The sequence below is a fragment of the Dama dama genome, chromosome 15 (assembly GCF_033118175.1).
Source record: "Dama dama isolate Ldn47 chromosome 15, ASM3311817v1, whole genome shotgun sequence".
NCBI classification, from domain to species: domain Eukaryota; kingdom Metazoa; phylum Chordata; class Mammalia; order Artiodactyla; family Cervidae; genus Dama; species Dama dama.
Genome location: NC_083695.1, coordinates 29,224,887 through 29,247,906, shown reverse-complemented (window position 1 = coordinate 29,247,906; position 23,020 = coordinate 29,224,887). Strand labels below are relative to the sequence as shown.

At 51.8% G+C, this 23,020-nt stretch overlaps 1 protein-coding gene across 3 annotated transcripts in view; it reads right to left on the bottom strand.

The window, feature by feature from the left end:
* Positions 1-23,020, bottom strand: part of COL13A1 (collagen type XIII alpha 1 chain) — a 150,495-nt gene that overhangs the window by 122,006 nt on the left and 5,469 nt on the right. For all 3 annotated transcript variants that reach the window (XM_061161702.1, XM_061161703.1, XM_061161704.1), the window contains exon 2: positions 8,835-8,904. In XM_061161702.1, the coding sequence (XP_061017685.1) occupies positions 8,835-8,904 (70 nt within the window). The remainder of the gene's footprint in view (positions 1-8,834; positions 8,905-23,020) is intronic.

Below are 23,020 nucleotides of genomic sequence, written 5' to 3'. Positions count from 1 at the left end.
TACACTTGCCATTTTATCTCTGCAATCTCACCACCTCTCAGCCTGTACCACCTGATGTTCCATGTCTTCTCTTAGGATTGGTGTTGCCTCTTCCTGGCTCCTCAACACCAACTCTCCTCCACTGCAGCTGCGCTCAGCTGGCTCACGTCACACCCTTTCTGAGAAACCTACCATGCATCTTCAGCATGTCATCCAACTCCCTCCATAGTCCATCTCCCCCACCCCGCCTTCCCATCCTTTTCTCTTCCTCCATCCCTCCACATGAGCTTGCTATAGTCATTCTAGATTATTCCTCCCTTTCCACAGTGGGAAACACTATCTCTACACTTTTATTACACTGTTTCTGTCACTCACGATGTTCTTATAAAGGTTTTCATTTACTGACATCTCACTGGTCTTGTGAGGCCTGCCTCACATTCCACTTCTTCCAGGAAGCCTTTCCTGATTCCTCTCTTCAAAGGCATCACTCCTACTCTCTCACTTCCCAAACGTGATGCTTATGCCTCTGTTGGGCACTTACCTAACCCTGGACAAAATGAGGCCCCTGTTTACCCTCAGCGGGCCAGTGTCCCCTTGCTGCTGTGGTGCACAGGCAGCCTGTCCACTTGATGCCAGCCCCTGTATGCCAGCTATTGTATGGCACTACTGTACTTTTCAAGGTACTGTACTGGAAAAATTTTAAATGTTTTATTGTTTCTGTTTGTTTTTCATGTATCATTTGTGTGAAAAGTATTACAAACCTATAGTACAGTACTGTTTAGCCGATTGTGTCAGTTGGGTACCTAAGCTAACTTTGTTGCGCTTACGAACAAACTGGACTTAGGAACGTGCTCTTGGGACATAACTCATTCGTACGTAGGGGACTTAACTGTACCACTATTCAATACCCCACAACGAGTCTCCACTCTGCTACTGACAAATATTTAGGTTTTCTTTCCCTATGGTCAGTAGCACACACAGAGCCGAGGTGGACCTTTTCCTCTCGTATGCAAGTGTGAGTGTTTCTCTAGGGTGTGGCAAGAGGGGGGCGGCTTGCTACACTTGACCAGATATGGTTAAATTGTTCTTCACAGGTGTCCACCTCTCTTCACAAGTGAGGAAACTGAGGCCCAGAGACAGGGCAGTGGCCTGCTCAAAGTCCTCAGGGTCTGGGACCTGTTCCCGGTCCAGGGCCCTTCCGGGCGCAGCACACTGCCTGCCCGGAACCCCCATTTCCTTATTTTTATTTCTCTACAAATCTCCGCGACCACCCGGGTGGGCGTTATCAGAGCCCATCTAGAAGAAACACATTATCAGCATCCTCCAGGCGGCCTGGGGGTCTGGGAGTGCTTTTGAGAGGAAATGGGGAAGAAATTAACTTTAGAGAATTCCCCGGGCAGCTCTAAAACTCCCGCGGATGGCCTTGAGAGGGGAGGCGCTTCCAGGGGGCTGGGGCGGGTGGGGGGGGCAGTGTTTTCTTAGAGGGCAGCACCTGGATCCCCGGCTGTGTGGCCCTTCCCAAGCCTGTTCCCTGACCCGCCCCTTCCCGTGAGGGCCGGGGGCTTCCTTGAGGCCAGGGGCCCTTTCCAAGGCCTCAGCCAGCCCTCTTCTGGGACAAGCTGGAGCTGAAAGGGGCCACAAAGTCTCCAGGATGTGCCTTCGTCTGAAGCCCAGCGTCCAGGCTTTATTGAACCAGTTGTCTAATCGCCAAAGCACAGCATCCCTGCTCTGACTTGACTGCAGCTCCCTTCATCTACAGCCTCTCCATCCAAATGCCATCAGAGGAGAGGCAGCTGGGTATCCCAAGGGAGCCTGCTGGGCCTGCAGAAGGGAGACCAGCAGGAGGGGAGACTTGGGGAGTTAGCAGGTCACATTAGGGGTTCGGGCCTTTATACTGGAGGGGACAGAAAGCACCGAAGGTTAAAGCATAGCTAAAGCCTTGTTGTTTCGTCACTAAGCTGTGCCCAGCTCTTTTGCGGCCCCATGGACTGTAGCCCACTAGGCTCCTCTGTCCGTGGGATTCTCCAGGCAAGAACACTGGAGTGGGTTGCCACTTCCTTCTCCAGGGGATCTTCCTGACCTCCAGGGGTTCAGGTATTGAACCCGAGCTACCAGCGAAGCCGTAGGGTGACGCGTTAAGTTTAAAAAAGACCACGCTGACTTCAGGCTTTCCTGGTGGCTCAGGTGATAAAGAATCCACCTGCAATGTGGGAGACCTGGGTTCGATCCCTGGGTTGGGAAGATCCCCTGGAGGAGGGCATGGCAACCCACTCCAGTATTCTTGCCTGGAGAGTCCCCAGGACAGAGGAGCCGGAGCCTGGCGGGCTGCCGCCCTTCGGGTGACAAAGAGTCGGACACGACTGAGTGACTACACATAGCGAGCAGAGCACGTGCTGACTTCTGACTTCTGGGTGAAAGGGTATTGGCGGAGGCCTGCTGGGGCTCCTGCGGCAAGTCAGCTGAGAGACAGCGGCAGACTGATGATGACTGCAGTGGAGGTGGAGGGATTGGCAGGGTGGGAACCTGAGACTCAGTGATCTAGGGGATGGGAAGGAAAAGGTTCAGGTCGGCGCCCAGGTTCTGGCCTAGGTGTGCTGACGGCGCCATTCCCCAGGATCAGGAATACTGGGAAAGGGCCGGGTGTGGGGAAAAGACATTGGCTTCAGCTGTGTGCCTTTTGAGGCTGGGTGGCCTGAAACACATCCAGAGGGAGATATCAAGGAGGCTGCCTGGTGGTGTTCATAGGCAGGGAAGGTTCTCCCTGGCTAGAAACCCACAAAGGCTCCTCACACTGTGTAAGTGCCTCACACTGAGGATTGCACCTGTAGAATCTAAATCAAATCACTGACACTCATGGCCAAGGAGAAACCTTCACAGGTGTACACATCTTGGTCTGTTTTCACTTCTCATTGGAAGACAAATGACTTCTCCCAGTAGGTGGTTTTGCCTGGATTATACATTGAGCACACACCAGGCAATATGTTAACATAGTAACTTAATAGCAGAACTAGGGTGGGAGAGAAAGATGGAAGGAACTGTGGGGATACTGTAGCAGGTCTGGAGGGGTGAAGAGTTCATCAGGTAGAAACGGAGAACAAAGTTATCGAGGCAGCATGAGCAGATACAGGCGCGTGAGACACTGGTATACAGGCGGGGCAGGTAAACAGCCCAATTTATTGAACAAAAAGAGTACCGCATGAAGGGATGTTGATCAGAGACTAGGCTGGAGAGATAATGTGGGCTTACCATTGGAGTGGGGGCTTTTATAAGCACTAGGGAGCCATGGATACTTTCTGAGCAGAGGAGTGGAACTGACAGAATCCAGCCAGGGATGGAGTGCAGTGGGCGCGGGAAAGGGAGCATTGATGTTGCCACAAGGGGTTGGAGCCTGAGTGGGAGGTCAAACCTGCAAAGTCAGGAGGAGGAGGTGGGACGGGGGTGGGGAGAACGAAGCTGACACAGCATGTGAAAGCAGAACAAGGGAGAGCCTGAATTGAATAGGGGGGTCTCTTCCCAGACTGGTCCTTAGGGATGTGTTTTAAAGAATAGTCAAAATGACTCAGAATTAACCATCAGTGATTAAAGCAGGGTTTTTGACAATAGTATTTCTTTAGTTTAAATGTTCTCCCTAAAATAATCATCAGCTCTTTAATCCTCTTCTTCACCATTCGCAGCAAGGGATATTTTGGTCTGAATTCTCCGTTTGCTGGGTTAGCCAAGTCTGAACTAAGGAGAACTGCAAAGAAATGAGCAGGAGGTGATGGATCTGCTCCTCTGCAGTCCAGTTTGGGATAGAAGCCCTGGTCATAGGTTCTGATCTTGTAAACACCATGAGGCTCTGGGAGGTGAAATCTGGTGCCAGGACAGACAGGGCCGGCTAGACAAAGGAAAGACTTCAGGACATGCGGATGCCAGCTCTCAGCACCTATGGAAAATAGCCAAGCCCGAGAGGCAGTTTCAACCGCAACACAAATGGCAGCACATGAGAAAATAAAGTTCTGTCCACAGAATCACAGGCTGTGTTGCTGGAAGGGGTTTCTCTGCCCTCCACATCCTTGCTAGTTTGGGCTCCAGAATATGAATTGGATCAGGTCACATCACCACGTCCCCAAGCCTTCTCTGACACTACATCTTACTCTCTGCGGGTAACACAGCCAGGACACAGGCCTCACTACCTACCACTCCTATACCCACGGCAGACATCATTAAATGACCACCACACTTTCTGATGGGCCTGGATGCAGCCTCAGGATCTAACTTAGCACAGCCTTGCAGGCAGACATTACCAATCAACTACCACCCTCAGGATGACAATCGTTTGCCTCCCATTGAACAGAGAGAGCCAGAATGCCTCAGCCTGTCTCTCTGCTGTCTTTTTCCACCTGTGTTTCCCATCACTACTTCTATGCTCTGGCTTCCCTCAACTGCTTGCCATTTCTAAACAGATAAGTCTTTTTCTCACTCCTTGAGCCTTCGTCCATGTCGTGACTCAGCCTGGAATGCCCTCTGTGCAGACTATTAGTGCTTCCCCAGGATATGCTCTCCCATAACAATAAAGCTGTGTCTAGGTACAGAGCCGCCCAGCATAAAACACTGCCCAGCCTCCCCTGCACCAGAAGGTAACCATGTACTAAATGTTGGCCAATGAGATATGAGGGGAAGTGATGCATTTTTAATTATTTCCCCAAGTCTTGCCTTTAAGGGTTTGGGCGTATACTCCCCTGGGCCCCTTCCCTTTCACAAAGGCCATTTGATGGTGAGAACAAAGCAGTGCCAGGGTGCCAGAGACAGAAGCCACATGATGAAGACGGCAGGGCCAGCCTTCCAGCCTGGACCACCATCCCCTGGCCTGCCAGGGAAGAGTCATCCTCCTCTACCTCGTTGAAGTCTCTGTATTTGGTGGGGGAGTGCGGGGAGGGTGTCCTTGGTTGTGGTGGCAGCTGAGTTTGTATTCTAACTGTGTGCCTTCCCACCTGCTTCTTGTTCTTTACAACCACCTTCTAGCGCCACCTCCTCAGTGAAGTCTTCCCAGAGCCCCAGGCTCCTCTGGGATCCCCCACACTTCGTGCACACCTCCTGTTGGCAGTCCTGAACCACAGGATGGCTGTGGCCCCTCCCACCATCCTGGCTGAAGGCAACTTCTCTCTCCTCCATCCATCCCCTGGACCAGTGCTGGTGATGGTGTCAATGCCCAAACCTGATCATATCACCCACTTGCCCCTGCTCTTAAAGTGCAGACCTCTCAGTCTGGTGGTCAGCACGTGACTCTGACATACTCTGAGCCTTAGAGATGAGGCCCAGCCTGTGAAGTGATCTGATCCAGAGGCTCAGCTGGTCACAGCTCCCTCTGTGTGTGTGTGACTGCGGACTGTCCCACCCGCTGCCCACCCCGCCCAGCCCCAGCGTGGCGGGTCTCAAGTAGCTGCTTCCTTGCTGACTGGAGCCTACATTGTCCTGCTCCTGGTTTGTTACTGAGAACAGGGACATTGACTGGGGAGTTTGCCTGAGCTGTGTATTCTTCTCAAGTGGCCTAGGAAGTCCCACGGCCTTTATATCTGTTCCTGAGACCCTCCTCCTGTCCCACCGGGCAATATGCTTTGCAAATGGCCCACACCTATTCCTCTGAACTTCTGGCCACTGTGACCTTTCTAACAAGGCTCGACCTCTGGCATCCCATCCCAGGCTGCAGGCCCATCACTCCCCGGGCAAACAGTACACACAGCCCAGAAGCAGGATGCGGCCAGATCTCAGCCAGTAGATGGCTCTTTTGAGACAGGGAGGATCCTGGGAGGATGCTGGCGAGGTCAGAGTAGGAAGGGAAAGAGGTGGATTTTCTGCCCATGATTGTGTGTCCCAAGCCCTCTCTGGATGCCGCCCAGAGGCCCGAGGCTGCCACAAGGAAGAACACACCCACCACAGGGCTCAAACCTCGGTCTGGCTGGCCACAGAGGCAAACTGAGGGCAGGCACAGGTCTGGGGGTCCAAATCCTGTGGCCAGAGTGGGCAGAAGGAGTGTGTGCTTTTTTGTTGCGTCCTAACAGCAAGTGACTTCAGCATCAGGCAAGACACCGAGTAGTTTCGGAGCACAGAAGGTGTCAGAAACCAACCCGAGGTCAGATGGAGAACACCAGAGAGAATCTAATCATCCAGGAATGATAACTGATAATGATTTATTGAATATTCATTGAGCATCTACTACATGTAGAGCACAATATTAGACACTGGCAAAAAAAAAAGTGAATAATGTTTTGCCTTGTATGTGACACTTGACAATTTTGTAAGTCCTCTTCTGCAAGTATCAGGAGACTAAAAGTGGTTCATAAAGTGGTTTATAAACTCTAACCCTAAGGAAATAGTCGGAGATGCATGATTCAGGTACAAAGATGAGAGCGGTATTCCACTGACTATGGGAATCGCAGACATTTCAGAATGCCAGAACTCCATTGTGCCAGCTTCCAGTGTTCTGGGGAAGGTCATCTGTCAAAGTTAAGTGTTCAATACTGTGCCAGGCACAGCCTGGCTGCCCAGTGAGGGGCAGGGGCAGTAACGAGTATTACTCAGCACAGGTTGGCCACATGGCCCAGGCTTGCGTGCAGAGGAGATATCTTTACCATGGGGCAAGAAGCCTCAGGTGGGGCAGAGGGGACAGGTCTAGGGACCGAGTGGGACCCAGCCTGTCCTAGGAGATGCGTTGTATTCTGCAGTTCTGCTGTCTGAGACACCTCTAAGCAGCCCTCATATCCTTCTCTACTGACTCTCCAAAAAGCTGGGAACACATCTTATTCTCCTTCTGATTTTGCCTCAGTTTGGGGCCTTTAAATGCCCCTGGTGTTGCCCACCTGGATCTGATCTGTACTTTGGGCCAAACTGCCCTCTAGGGACTTTTCTGACACCCCTTGCAGGTGTCCCTGCTCACTCTCCTCCCATCTCCTGGCCAAATCAGTCCCTGCTGGGGACCCTTCCCACAAGGGCCTGCATAAGCCCGTCCTCATCCCCAGAATCCCCGAGCCACTCATGCTGCTTCACGGCTTTCTCCTCACCAGCCAAGAGCTGAAGCAGCGCTCTTCTAGATTCTTCCTCCCTCCCGTGGCATCCCTTCCTAGCTCCCAGCTTCCCGGGACCACCTGAGCTGGATTCTCCCAAGCACATAATGGATCCCTCTTGGTTAGGTCCCCACTTTGATGGTAGGCAGGGAAAGGATACAGCTGAGCCTCTTTCTGCCTGCAAATGTGCCTCTGACACCAGGACACAGTGTTTGATAAGGATTTCAGTGATCTTTAAAGTATGAGAGGAATTGAGCAGAAAAAAATACTAGTAGTGCTAACTAGGAATCAGGAAAGTGCTAAGTACTCTCCATGGAACTCTCTGAACTTCTGCTACATGACTGCAAGGTGAGTATTACCCACATTTCTCAGAGAAGACCATCGGGGCAGAGAGAGGTTAATAACTCCCTTGAAGATCACACAGCTGGTAAATGTCAGAGCTGGAATCCAAACCTCTATGTTCCCTGGCTCCAAATCTCCTGCCTGTCATCAGCTTTATGTACTTCAAGCAAGAACATTTGCAACTGACCAGGAATTATGAGGACGACAGACACCGTGATGAAACCTGGGCTGCCTCAGAAACCCCAATGCACACAGTTGCTCTGCCCAGGCTCCGTCAACACAGCCTCACCTTCATCTCATCTCATTAATCTTGGCATTCTCTTCCCAAAAGCTAACCCAGATCCCAGGGCTCAATCTCCGGGGCCCCAAGGGAGGGAAGGAGCTTCCCAGGGCTCCTGGACACCCTTTTAATTAACCCAGATGACCCTCTTCTGACTGAGGCCAGCTGAAGCCCATCACGGTCTCACCAGCTCCCGTGCCACCTGAACTATAACTCCCAGCTGTGACTCAGCCCACTCACCTGCCAATAAATGTGGTCCCTCCATTTCCCACAAGCTCAGCATCTGCTGGCCGCTTCTCCCTGGCTTGGGGACCCTGAGTGCTGGCTCCTCAGCCCCTGTGTCCAGCAGAGAGCCCGCCAGAAGCACCCAGGGAGTGTCCTGCTACAGCGGGCATCCAGGGGCCTGACTCTGAGCCAGCAGAGACCTGCAGCAGGGTGAACCCTCTGCAGTTCCTTGAAAGTGTTACCTGCCTCACACACCCTTGTTTGGAGCTTCCTCCCTCACCCCCAAAGGGGTGCTGCCCATTCCAGCTACTCATGGGGATAATGAAACTTGCCCATCTGTCATTCTCGTAGCTTAACAACAATGGTGAGCAGCCTGGAAAAGTCTTCATGGAGCACGACCCGGAATCCACATTAGATTGGTTAGCTTGATCATGCCACATCACCCAGCAACCTCAACCTTGTTGGTGAGTGTGTGTGTGTGTGTGTGTGTGTAGCCTAGACACCAGATAGTGAACACACAGCCCCCTAAGCAATCTAGGTGGGACAGGCAAAGTTTTTCAATCATGGAGTAATTCATTCATTTGGGAATAAGTACTTTTGAACCGATTCTATCGGGCGCAGGCAACACAGTGATAAATCAGAGGAGCCAGATCCCTGTCTCAGGGGCTTCTTTCAACTCTGTGTGACATTGCACAATTTGCCATTTGCAGATATGATCTCACAGCCTGGTGTGCACAGTATCTGGCCCATAGAAGAGTTGAGGAACAAATGAAAGCTTGAATAAGTAAATGAATGATGGATGGGGAGCGGGAGCCAATCAATGGGAACATGGAAGGCAAACATCACAGACTGTCATTCCCATCTTCCAAATGAAAAGCGGTGCTCTGAACAGAGTGTGGCCTGGCCACTGAGACGGCCTCTGGTGTGTGTCCCTGTCCTTGTCACCCCTGCATGGGGCTCCTTACCTGGCGGGCAGTGGCATCCTGGGGACGTCTTCGGGGTCTCCCGGCGCCTCCGTGAGTGGAGCTTCCATTTCTGCACAAGGAGACAGAGAAGAGGGGTCACTGGGGGTCGTAAATGCCAAGCCCTGGAAAGCAACTAGGGATTGAGGGCAGGGTTGGGGGCTAGTGAGGGGGATGGGAGGCAGGGTCTGACGGGGCACTGATCCTGGATCAAACCCTGGCCACCAGCCGTCTGGGTAATAAGAAGCAGATGGAGGAGTCCCATCTCAGTCACCTCGGGGTCTGATGTCTTTGGAGAGCTCTGAAGAAAATTAACTTGAGCACAAGACCCTATAAAGCAGTTTGGCCTTCCTGCACCCGATACTCATGAGCGCAACGACCTGCTCTTCTCGGCTCTCTGCTAATTGTTTCCTGTCTAGTTCTGAGTGTCTATGCATCCCGGGGGCAGGGACAGTGACCTCTGCTCTTCTGGTGTTACTCACAGAGCCAGACACAGGCAGGACCACTGTCCCTCCATCAGACCCCTCCCTCACCAGCTTCCCTACCCTGCAGCTAATCTGGAAGGCACCAAAGATGCGGCAAGAAGCAGACTGAGATGCCTGCCCAAGGAGCTGCCGTTTCCGTGGAGATGAATGGACGACACACACACAGCTGCCAGTACAGACACCTGGAAAGGGCAGGGGCTGAGCACCCCCGTCCTCGCCACCGCCAACGGAGGGAGTTGGAGGGGAAGCCAGAGGTTAACAGGTATGCTCTGGGGCCAGACTGCTGGGCTCCTGGCTTTTCTCAGACCCTGAGCTGTTAACGGTTCCAACCTCTTAGGTTACTGACAGGTCAAAGAGGTTGGTGCATAGAAAGAAAGGTGCCTGATTCCCAAGAGGCATCAATAAGTATTAGCTGTGATTACACTTTCATGGCAAATAGAAGGGGAAGAAGTGGAGGCAGTGACAGATTTTATTTTCTTGGGCTCCAGAATCGCTGTGGATGGTGACTGCAGCCATGAAATTAAAAGACACTTGCTCCTTGGAAGCAATGCTATGACAAACCTAGACAGCATATTAAAAAGCAGAGAAATCATTTTGCTGACAAAGGTCTGTATAGTCAAAGCTATGGTTTTTCCAGTAGTCATGTGAGAGTTGGACCATAAAGAAGGCTGTGTGCTGAAAAATTGGTGCTTTTGAACTGTGGTGTTAGAGAAGACTCTTGAGAGTCCCTTGGACAGCAAGGAGATCAAACCAGTCAATCCTAAAGAAAACCAACCCTGAATATTCATTGGAAGGACTGATGCTGAAGCTGGAGCTCCGATACTTTGGCCACCTGATGTGAAGTTCCAACTCACTAGAAAAGACCCTGTTGCTGGGAAAGACTGAAGGCAAAAGGAGAAGGGGGTGGCAGAGGATGAGATGTTTAGATATCATCACCAACTCAATGGACATGAATTTGAGCAAACTCAGGGTAATAGTATGGGACAGAGGAGCCTGGAGGGCTACAATCCACAGGGTCGCAAAGAGTCATACACGACTTAGCAACTGAACAGAAACAATAATTACATTCCTTTTATAGGTAAGGGACCTGGGCTCAGAAAGGAGGCTAACCTGGTCAAAACCATGGTGGAGGAAGGCTGAGATCTGGACTCCTTTCTCTGAAGTTAGGACTGCAGTTAGAAGCCAGTAGCCCCAGAGTCAAATTGGCCCCTAGATATATTTTACTTGGCTCCAAAGTGATTTTTTTCCCCAGTGAATTTGTCACCAATCTCTTGAAGGGGCTGATTTCACAGGAAAGTCTGTGTGTCTAACTTCTTTTGAACATACTGAAAGGTCTAGCCACACGGGGCCTGTATCGCACGGTTGGCTGTGACTGACTGTCCTGTGCACTCTGGTCCCCACTCCAATGTGCTGACCAGCCACGATGCCAGCTGGCTCCTCACAAGCGTTTCCCCAGCACTTGCCTCCTCACTGTTGTGTAGTCCTGCCACTCAGGGTGAGGGCAAAGGAAGCCACCTGCAAGGTGTCGTAGGATTTGGTGTCACCGCTAGTTTGGCAGTAGAGACAGAAGGGCAGGACATCTTCCCGAGGATTCCCGTCAAACTAATGTCGGCTGAGCCCCCGCTGTGTACTGGCGCTGAGCTGGGTGCTTTCACACAGGGAATCACACCCAGTTTTCATAATCAAACTCGGCGTGCATGCTAAGTGGCTCCAGTCGTGTCAGACTTTGCCACACTATGGAATGTAGCCTGCCAGGCTCCTCTGTCCATGGGATTCTCCAGGCAGGAACACTGGCCTGGGTTGCCATGCCCTTCTCCAGGGGATCTTCCCAACCCAGGGATCAAACCCAGGTCTTCTGAGCCACCAGGGAAGCCAAATAGTGACCGCATTTCTTGATGAAGGAAAGTAGGTTCAGAGAGACTGAGTGACTTGAACTTTGACCTGTATGTGGTGGATATGGGATGAGAACTCAGGCCTTTTGATGCAAAGTCTACCCCATGCTGATGTATACAAATTCCCCTGGCAGAGGGAGCTCAGCCACCGTGTGTGTGTGTGTGTGTGTGTGTGTGTGTGTGTGTGTGTGTGTCTGTGTGTGTGTGTCTGTGTGTGTGTGTCTGTGTGTGTGTCTGTGTGTGTGTGTGTGTGTGTGCGTGCGCGCACGTGCTGGGGTAGGGACAGATATGCCGTGTTGAAGGGGAGGGCAGAAGAGGACAGGAGGTCAAAGCACATAGGAGGAGGAAGGGAGGAACAACCCTAAGCGGAGCCCCTCACTCAGAAAGGGAGGCTGGCACACAGATACTGGGTAGATGAACACTGAGGTGGGCACAGGGTGGCCCCTGGGCAAATCGAGGACATCCCAGAATGAGGTCTGGCAGAAGGCCCTTTGATGCACAGCTCTGAACCCAGCTCACTAGTGCCACTTTCCAGGAAGGGACTGTGCATACCCACTTCCACATCCCTTCCCACCAACAGCCTGTAGGCTCTCCAAGGGGCTTATCTGTGGCTGTGAGTGGCAACAGTGGGTGTGTGACCCAAGTCTGTTAAATGAAGGAGCTGGTCAAGTCAACAGCTAACAAGCCATTGACCGAGTGGGCAGCATTTTGGCTGTAGGTTGCAACCATTAGGGCTGTCACTCATTCAATAACTGCAAGATGCCAAGCACAGGTTGGACCCTGGAGATGGAGCGTGCAGCCCAAGGTGGACAGGAGCTCTGCCCTCCTGGGTTCACCTTCCAGTGAAGGAGACGATGAGCAGAGAAACAGATGAATATATAACCCAGGCGGTGATAAGTGCTATAGAGAAAAGTAAACCAGGGTAAGGAGACAGAGAGTGACAGAAGTTGGTAATGTAAACTCAGGGGTCAGAGAAGTTCTCCGTGTGCAGGGCATGTTTGAGCAGAGAGAACTGACTGAAGTAAAGAAATGAGTCATGGAGAGATCTGGAGGAAGTGTGTTCCAGGCAGAAGGAACAGCAGAAGCCAAGGCTCAGAGATAGGGCTGCATGTGGAGTTTTCAAGGAAGAGGAGAAGGGACAGTGTGGCAGGAGTGACTCGGTCAAGGAAGGAAGGATAAAAACGTGGTGGGAAAAGCAGATCATTGGGGTGCTGGCAAAGGCATTGAAATTTAGAAGGGCACAGATTCGTGACTTTTCCATAGCTTCTTGACAGCCATAACACTCCAGAGCTAGTACAGACGCTGTGGTCAGCCATCCGGCTCTCACGGTCAGGCTCATCCTTAGCTGTGGGGTATGGTGGCTGCTGACAGCTCAGCCCCTCGCTAGGAACCGCTCTCAGCTGAAGGAGCTGCCTTGACCAGGGTCATATCCACGCCCCGCAGCAAGGCAGGCCACAAACAGCCCCATTTAATAATAAAGGAAACTGAGACTCAGAGAGGAAAGGGGAATTGTTTTGAACAGGTAAGCCACAGAGGGATTAAATTCCAGGTCCTCTGCCTTCAAGGTCAATGTTGTAGTGTTGTGGCTGTTTAGTCACAAAGTCATGTTGGACTCTTTGCGACCCCATGGACTGTAGCCCACCAGCCTCCTCGGTCTATGGGATTCCCAGGCAAGAATACTGGAGTGGGTTGCTATTTCCTTCTCCAGAGGGTCTTCCTGACCCAGGGATCAAATCTGTGTCTCTTACGTTTACCTGCATTGGCAGGAGGATTCTTTACTGCTGAGCTAACCAGGGAAGCCAGCGTCAATACTTTGGTTCAGTTCATCCTGTATATGTGGCTACTGCTCCTTAGTCGCTTCAGTCATGTCTGACTCTGTGTGACCCTATGGAATGCAGCCCGCCAGGCTCCTCTGTCCATGGGATTCTCCAGGCAAGAGTACTGGAGTGTGCTGCCATGCCCTCCTTCAGGGGATCTTCCCAAACCAGGGATTGAACCCGGGTCTCCTTCATTGCAGGCAGACTCTTTACCACTGAGCCACCAGGGAAGCCCAGGCTCAATACTTTGGTTCAATTCACCCCGTATATATGGAGCTCCTCCTAATTGTGAGACTACAAAACAGAGAATAAGACAGTCCCCATCAACGAAGGAGTTTGAACTTTATGTGGGAGACACGTGTTGAGGAGCGTCCAGCTGGTTGCAGACTTTGAGAGCTGAGTAGGTGATGGGGGTTCTGTGCCCAGGTAAGGGTTCGGCCCAAAGCAGCCAACCAAGGGTCTGAAGCAGAGGAAGCACGTGGTCGAATCTGGCTGGTCCGAGGGCCCTCCAGCAGCATGTTGAGAAAGACCAGGACAGTGAGAAGGTTGGAGGCTGAGGTTCCTCTCTGGAGGCTGTCAGTCACGCATCCAACAGAGAGACACCAGGGGTCCCGTTTATGGCCTGGCAGCTTGATAGACAGTGGCGGATGAAAGGAAGGGGGTACACAGGGGAAAGAATGGACAGGGCACAGGATGAACTTGGTGTGGGGTAGGGTCTGGGCTCAGCAATCGTTTTCTGTGAAGGGCCAGTTAGTAAATATCTGAGGCTGTGTAAGCCATACAACCTCTGTCACAACCACTCAGCTCTACTGTGTAGGTGCAAAGCAACATAAGCATGTCCATGTTCCCATAAAAGCGGATTTACTGAAACAGCCTTCCAGTGGGATCCAGGGCTTGTTTGCTTACCCCTGATACAATCTTTATGCAAGCATGCTGTTCTTCCTCCCACCATAAAAAAAGAAAAGAAATGAAAAATCCTCATGGACTCTACTTAGCTCTTTTCCTAGGAAAAACTCCCTGATGGAAGGTATCTTCCCTGCTCTCCCCTGGACCACTCCTACCAGGCTCTTAGCCTCTTTCCTGGCTTGATCTCCATGAGGCCTTTCTGTAATAGGTTTGCTAGCCTTCCTCCTTGTTTTATTTTCTCCTTCCAATTTTGTTGTCGTTGTCATTGTCTTATTTAGCTTACTTATTGCTTCCCCTTTCCTTAGAAGGCAAGCTATACAAGGACACGAATATTTTGATCTGCTTCATTCATTGTTATTAATATATTCTCAGTGCCTACAACATGGCCCGGCACATGGTAGGTGCTCAGTAAATACGTGTTGCTCAGGAGATCTCGTGCAGTTCTAGATTTCTGGTCTGTCTTGTAAATGGGAGGATGGCTGCCCCTTTGAGGTGGGCATGTGCTATCCAGACCACCACAGGACCCTACCCCTGGCTAGTCTCACTGCCTTAGGCCACTAGCCTGGCCCCCCTAGGCATCTGAGTTTGAGACCCTTGGTTTGAAATCCCCACACTGAGGCTCTGGGGCAGGTGTAAACCTTTCGGAGTCCCTGGGGTGGACCCCCAGCTGCCCTGGACAGAGAAGCCTTCCTGCTTCACCCCTGTTGGCAGCCAGGGCCTCCTGGAATGCCCCACATGGCCAGAGCTGAAATACCACCTGCCTGATCATTGCAGCTATTAAAATGCCTGTATCAGTATCAAAGGGAAAATGCCAAGTGGCCACTCACTCTCCCCAGAGAATGCAGCTCCGGTCTGGCCTGGGGTTTAGGGCCCGTTCCCTCCCTGAGCCCAGCCCCAGCGCTCTTAAAGGGCTCAGGCTCAGCTGGGCCTCTGTAATATATGGGTGGGTCCAAGTCGTGGTGTGAGGGAGGGAGCCCAGGACAGAGGCCAGGTGAGCTCCGACTTCCATAATAGTCGTGACCTTGAGCCTGGCACCTCCCCTCCCAGAGAATCTGCAAAATGGGGATATTAGCCGCAGGCCAGGAGACCCAGGTTCGATCCCTGGATCAGGGAGATCTCTTGGAGAAGGGAATGCCAACCTACTCCAGTACTCTTGCCTGGAAAATCCCACGGACAGAGGAGCCTGGTGGGCTACAGTCCACAGGGTCGCAAAGAGTTGGACATGACCGAGCAACAGTAACCTCTCAAGTGTTGCTGTGGGAAGTGCCTTGGAAACCAAAAAGTACTTACCAGGTGGACTTATTAAATAGGAGTAATATTAATAGTAATAGTTATCCGTATTGAGCTATATATACCAGGCACTGTGCTAAGTGCTTTAGCATTTAATAATTAATTTTTGATATTAGTGTATGACTCCTATGAAAACCCATCTGCCCTTGGAGGTTGCAGTGGTATTCTATTTGGTGTTAGTGCATGCCCCGCTGCCCCCCCTTCCAATGAAACATCACTGTCTGTGGGGCATGTGGTGTTGATACAGGCTGGAGCTACCTTTGGGAGTGTTAGGACCTTGGGGTCTAGTCCCAGCATTCCCACTAACTGTGAAGCAAGAGGTGTTACCCCTCTGGGCTTTGGTTTCCTCGTCCATAGAACAGGAATACTATTAGGTATCACTGGACCACACAGGACAGCTGGAGGGATAAGATGAGATGAGACTAGAAAATCGAAAGAGGGCTTCAGATGTGCAGAAGGGTGAGCACCTGCTATGCCAGCCTGTTTTTCTCAGTGACCAGATGAAGGCCACTTCTCTCTTGAGCTGATGCCAGGCCTGCCTCCTCCCACCTGCCACAGTGAGGCTGGCCTGGCCTCATGCACTGCTGCCGACACGTGGTCCTACCCCTCCACCTCCCGGGAAACTCAGACCCCTTCTTCCTACAAGGTGGAGGGTGAGTGAGGGACCTGTCTGCTGCCCTGCCTTTTGACCACAAGAACAAGAAGTTGAAAGAAAGATTTGCCCACTGAAATGACCAAGCTGGGCAAAGCTCTGTGCCAGCATCTGATTACAATGCCTGGCACAGAGTGTGTGCCCCAGCCCAGCTGCTGGAGTGTTCTCCTTACCCCAGGCCATAGCTGCTACGGGGCTGGTGTCCTGCTGGAGACTTGGGGTGGCCCTTTGAGGGCAGGGCCTGGTCCAGTGTCACTGATCCACACTTGAACCAAATTACTTACTTTTAGGCCTGCACCCCCCACCCCAGATCCATCCCTGTGGCCCCATGTGGGCTCTGGCCTTGGCATGGGGGGGGGGAGGGGCGGGATTCAGATAGAAAAGAGGGCAGGGGAGGGCAATCCAAGGAGAAGCAAAGGCTGGATCCCAGAAAAGGCAGGAGATGGACAGAGGGATTTGTTAAGGGGACGGGCCCGCGTGTGGCTGCCTGCCCCTGAGCGCAGGCAGCTCAGTGGGATGAAATCAAAGTAGAGGAAACCGAGACACTCAGCCCACACCCACACAAACTGGACTCGCCCTGTCTGCTCTGGGAGACTGTGTGCTGGGGGCCAGAAGCGGGTGCCCTGGGGCAGTCTGAAAAACTGTCTTCTTCCTTCCTCCCCCATTCTCTTTGTGCAAGGGACTTGGCGTCTGATCACAGACTCCCAGGGCCACGAAACAGGAGACTCTCTAGATGCCATGAGCTGCTGCTGCCTCCCCATTTCACCAGAATCACAGAGGGACATTGCTTTAGGCTCTGCAGGCCAGAAAACTTGGGGATAGAGGTGCACGCCCCGGTGTGAACTTTCCAGCCTTCGTATAAGAAAGTTCTTCCAGCTCAGCTAAGACTCTGCTGCAGCCTCAGGAGACAGGAAACAGGATGGGCGCTGGGTTAGCACGAGGCCTAGGACCTCCAGTTTCGGCGGGCCTGAGGTCATCCCTACATCCAGTGCAGGATGAAGCAGGGTCCCCCACAGTAGAGTGGGGAGGGGCTGGAGGCAAGAGTGCTGGGATGGAGATCAGAGCCTCTCCCCCACTTTCCCTCTCACGAGTGGGTATCGAGCATCTCTGTTTGCAGAGCCATGCAAAGTGCTGGGGCCCCACGTGTGAGCAGGGCAGACATGGAGGCTGCCCTCATGGGGCTTACTCTCCAGGGAGGGGAACCACACATCAGCGTGAAGCAGCCCGTGTCATCAGAGCTCTGGCAGGAGGGGTGAGGTGTCGCGAGCCCGTCCGGGGGCACTGACTCGGCTGGTGCATCAAGGGAAAGTGGCAGCTGAGCTGACATCTGAGGGTGCCCAGCCACCTGCCAGGGGAGGGGCCCAGGTATGGGGGAAACGGCAAAGATCTGATATAATAAGGTGCTTCTCAGAAACCAGGCAGCAGTCTTACGCATATTAACTCACTCAGCACTCACAGAAACCCACCCACGAACGAGGAAACTGAGACAGAGACAGGTGAATTAACTAGCACACAGCCAAGAACAGCAGAGGCAACATCTGAACATGGCTCTGTGCCCCTGACCCTCTCCTTGTGCCTGTCCTAAGTGGGTGGGCGAGTGGGGAGATTGACTTTTTTCAGGAGACTGCAACATCTATTCCTGGAGTGCCAGGCACTGCTCAAAGCACTTGTTTTAACTTTCTTTAATCCTAAAAACAACACACGTAAGAGGGCGATACTCTTACTATCCTTAACCCCATTTTATAGAGATACAAGCCAAAGCACAGAGAAGTTAACCCACTTGCCCAAGGTCACACAGTCAGTAATTAGCAGAGCTGGGCTTGAATCCAGCAATCTGGGTCCAGAATCTGTGCTCTTAGCCATGACCACATACAGCCATTTGGCTGGACCCTAAGAGAAGGTGAACCATGAGGCTACAGAGGGTGGCAAGGGCCTCCCCTCAAGAATCACAGTAAGAAGCAATATGAAGTCACTGAAGGGCTGTAATCAGAGAACTGGGGTGATCATACTTAGAATTTTTGAAAGACTATCCTGGCTGCCATGCAGATGATGAAGGGGGCGGGGCAGATGAGTGGGGTCTCCTGCCATGGCCTGGGAGAGCCAAGGGCGGCTTGGGTGGCTCGAGGCAGGCATGACACACAGAAGAGGATGACTCTGTGGAAGGCTGAGAAAGTTCAGTCCGTCCTGGAGTCAGGACGTGCAGTGCTGGGTGTGCAGGGGCGGACGTCCTGCTAGCTTAGAGACACTGAATTTGAGGTGCTTTCAAGACATGCTGGAGGAGTGGGATGGCAGTGTAGGATGGATCTAGAGCTCTGAGGAGATGAAGAACACATACAACGTTACAGCCCGAGCTGTCTAATCCTGGAGCAGCCAGCTGCATAAGGTAGTGATCTCCTCGTTACTGAGGGTGTGCAAGTCTGAGAACCAGGGACGTTTTGGGAACTCATTCTAGCACATGACTCCTTTCCTTCTAACACTGATTCCATGAGTAGGGAGATGCTGGAGGTGGCAGGACCACCCTCACTTCCCATGTCACTTCCCAAGTCTCCTCCTCTCCAGCTCCCAGGGAAGTCACTTAGGCTGTTTCTGGGAGAACCCCAGCTGATGCCCCTTTAACCAGCCCCCTTTCTTCACCCCTGTTCCCAGAGGTCACGCTTCCTGTCCTGCCTCACAGGCCACCTTGTCAGAACAGGATCTGATGCAGAAAACCTCCAAGTGGTGGCTGAAGAGGCACCTTCACGGGGCCTCTGTAGTGTACAGGAGACTGCAGGTGTAAAGTCCCGAGGATGGCAGAGCCCCACGTCCTGTGACAGCCTTTGTGGGGAAGATGTGTCCTCCGGGGGCAGTAGGGCCTCCCTGGCTGAACTTAAAAAACAGGTAGGAATGAGCAGCCTGGCAGGGGGCAGGGTGGACCAGAGCTGCCCGTGGCAGCTTAGGAGCTGAGTTAAGGAAAGACAGAGACTTCGCTTTGGACCGTGGGCATCGGGAAGGCCAGGGAAGGTGGGGATGAGGGAAAGGTGAAGAAAGGGGGCTGAGGAGGCCCAGTCCATGTAGATTCCAGCCATGTTGGGGTTTTGGGAAAATCCACAATAGCCTCCAGGAGGGGAGACAGGGGTCCAGTGTCTCCCGGAAAGGCTGTGCCCAGCCTCTTAGGCGGGCAGTTCTGCCCCTTTGTACTTCGTTTGCCCTCCCCCTTTGAAGGATTGGAGGAGTCCTTGCTGCCAACAGCCACATCCCCGCCCTTTGGGGCACAAAGAGATTTTGCAGGGAGGCCAGCACCCCAGGGGGAGGTCTGTAGACAGGAGACGGGAGTGCCCATTTGAGGCTGCTGCTGGAGCCTGCCCGCCAAGCAGACAAGACGTGGAACAGCCAGGACCCCAGCCTCCTCTGGCCCTCCCAGCCCCTCTCTGCACCCGGGCCTCAGTTTCCCTTGGAGGAGCTCACTGACTTTCTTTCCAATTTACTGAGGACTCAATAAGACTGCTTCTGGGAGGGGAAGAATCCAACCAAAAGAGGTGGGAGAAGCATTCCTAAGGCTTCTCCTGTAACCACCTTCCTTCTGGATGGATGACAAACTCTCAGCTGATTTTATTCTTTGAAAAACTAAGACCAGGGAGCTTCCCTGGTGGTTTGGTGGCTGAGAACACACTTCTCAGTGCCGGGGACATAGGTTCCATTCCTGATCGGGAGCTAAGATCCCACTGCTAAGATGCTGCAGGACAACTAAGCCTGTGTGCCTCAATACAGAGCCTCTGCAGCCAAAGGGGGGGGGGGAATATATATATATATATAAAAACCAAGGATGCTAGTGGTAAAGAACCTGCCTGCCAATGCAGGAGATTTAAGCGACACTGGTTTGCTCCCTGGGTGGGGACGACCCCCTGGAGGAAGACACGGCAACCCACTCCAGTATTCTTGCCTGGAGGATCCCATGGACAGAGGAGCCTGGTGGGCTACAGTCCATGGGGTCGCAAGGAGTCAGACACGACTGAAGTGACTTAGCATGGACACACAAGACCAAAACCAAAACCCAACACCCTGCTCCAAAAACAATTAACCCCAATGCTTCCCCTTCTTTAACCCTCCCATACTTTCAAACCATGCAGTGTGTGGTAGGAGTGTTACTGAATCTCACTGTGACCCTCATGACTGCCACCATCAGCCCCTGAAGCACTGCTCTGGACTCAGGCAAGGGGCCCTGGGTAAACTGCACAGGGTGATCCTGGCTCAGGGGAACAGATACAGTTTCTGTCTCTGTCTCTTTTGATAAAAATGAAGTACAATTTTGAACACACCAAAATGGTTAGTTAAAAGAAATATTTATAAAAATAAGAGCAATGTTTGCTGCAGAGCAACTTGGGAGGGACTGTCAACTGTGGAGCTTGTTAGACAACCCACTGCCAGATCCTGCCCACAGGGATCCACATCAGGGTTGAGGGAAGAGGGGTCAGCCCTGGTATATTTTAAAGTCCTGCAGGTACCATTATGCAGCTGACTCATCACCAGTCCAGGGGTAGGCCTTGGAGGGTGTGCAGACATGAGAGGAAGGGAGAGTCACTTTTAAAAGTTACGTTTCTAGAGGACTTTTATCCTTATTTTGCCCCAAAAGAAAACACTCAAGAAACTACAGAGGCAGTCAGATAGATGCACATTATACAGGAAGGCAGCAGGGCAGAGGAGGGAGAAAAAAAGCGAGGGCAGGGTGATACAGCAGGGCTGAGATAGGGACTTGTGCAGAATCTTCTTCCTGAACAACTCTGCTCTGCCTGGGGATGACTCCCAGATTTGGGGCTAAGCTTCCTTAGAGGACAGTTCAGTGTCCAAAGGACAAGACCCAGCCCCTCCCTCCTGGAAGCCCAAACATTCTGGAAGCCAAGGCTGGACTGGGACTTTCCTGAGGGTCCTCATCACCAAGACTTGATGTAAGCCTCGGTGCTATTCTTAAAACAAAGATGGTAATGTGAGCTGACATCAGGTCAGCTCGGTCAATGCCACCTCTGTGACAAACCAAACTGAACAGTCCCTGAGCCTGGCCTCTGTGACCTGCCTCAGCTGACTTAGTGGTGCTTTATACAGATCGTCTATACGTGTGGCTCTGAATGCCAGCTCTGGGGCCACACTACCTGGGTTTCAGGCTCTGCTACTTACTAGCAGCAATGTGACCTTGGGAAAGTAAAGCAACTTCTCTGGGCCTCCACATTCTTCTCTGTAAGAAGCAAATAGTAAAAATATAACCACTTCATAGGATTGTTGTGAGAATTAATTAATAGATGTGGTCTTTTCCAAAGAGTTGGCTCTCTGCATAGAACAAGTTGCTCTGCCGCAAACATTACACTTATTTTTATCAAGTTTAACTAATCATTTTGGTGTGTTCAAAATTGTACTTCATTTTTATCAAAAATTCTATTTACACTTAAAAAAAGTTGTGGACATGAGGCAGCCTCATTTTGTCTCCACCAGTGATGAGTGAGGCTGTAATGGTTCCAGTTGTTATTATCTGAATCCTGCAACAACACTATTAAGAGGATGTTGTGCCCATTTTTCAGGTTGGGGCACTGAGACTCAGGTCATACAACTAGGTAATGGCAGAGGAGGGATGCTCCCAGCTGCTCTGTCCAGGTGAGGACACATCACACTGAGCCATCCCCACTCTCAGCTGGGACCTGGGGTGCAGCTCTGACTCAGGAGGAGTTCCTCAATTCAGTCTCTACTGACTGCTGCAAAACACCAGCTCCAGGGCACAGCCCCTGAGCAAATGCTGGGCAGATAGCTGGGTCTGGGTTGGGGGAGTGGGCAGAAGATAGCTGACTTCTGAGATGGCTTCACTGGCCTCTGGCAGTGGGACCTTAAATCAGCAGCTAATTGGTGAGGGCTGCCTACTCTGTGCAAAGCCTCAGGCTAGCCTCAGTGAAGGACTGGAGACCAGCGAGCTCTTGCCCCTGCCCATTGGGTTGTATGTGATCAAATGGAGAGATAAGATGTCGAAAGGCAGTGGAGAGGAGGGCTCACTGCACAATGTGTCTGAATCTAAGCCATGGTTGGCAACAGATTTTATCTTGTGCATTGACTCCAGTAGACTGGGAGTGGCCACCTGGAGAGCTGTGTTGAGAAGGATTCTGAAACCTAGGTAGGCTCAATGGGCATGTGTTGAGTGATTAGTAATGCCTGCTATGGTTCTGGGGTAAGAGAAGTCAGCAGGTGCCCTATTTTCCTTCTCTGAGTTAGATACTTGGCCCGGCCAGGCAGTTCTTCAGGAAGTCAGCGGGGGAAGGGCCATTTTGGGTCAGGGTGTTTTGGGAAGACTTTCCAGAGGCATGGGGGCAAGTCTGGAATAAGGGGAAAAGGCATCTCTCTGAGAGTGTCAAGTTGTGAGACTACGCATAAGGCAGACGGCCTTTTGTTTCAGATGCTTTGACTTTTTCCCACCCTCTTCCTATGAGGGCTGGGAGTCCTCAGTGTGGTTTGGAGCTATTTGCTAGTTTTAAGGCTTTCAGAGAAGCTATGAAACTTTAACAACTCTCCCTAGTTTTATCTCCAGTAAATATTGCTCTGTATTTTTTAAAAACTAGAGTCAGGAAATAGTTCTTTGGCTTTTTTTCCTTAAGCTATGCTGCACAGCTTGCAGGATCTTAGTTTCCCAACCAGGGATTGAACCCAGGTCCTTGGCAGTAAAAGCACTGAGTCCTAACCACTGGACTGCCAGGGAATTCCCCAATAGCTCTTTGTCTTGAATGTCAGCTCTTGCTAGTGGGGTAGTGGTTTCCTGTGTTGAAGAGGATTCTAAGGCTGTATGTAAGCTCAGTGAGAAAATGTGTGGCAAGTGATTAATAATGTCTGCTGAGGGCCAAGAAGTGGAGACTGAAGCACACATTTGCCTTGTCTTGGCCACCACCTGGCCAGACAAATACTATTGTCCAGAAAGGAGAAGGTGTGGTGTGGAAGAGAGATGCCTGCTGGAGACAGAGGTCCTAACTCCAGGTTCATCTGAGGCCTGGTGTGAAGCTTTGGACCTGTTTTCTCATCAGTAGAGTGAGGGGACTAGACTTCAGGGTCTCTAAGGGTCTTTCCTCTATTAAAACTAGTCATTTAAGACTAGTCATTTACTCACAGCATGAAAAGAGGGGTAGTTTTAAGACTGACTCAGGGG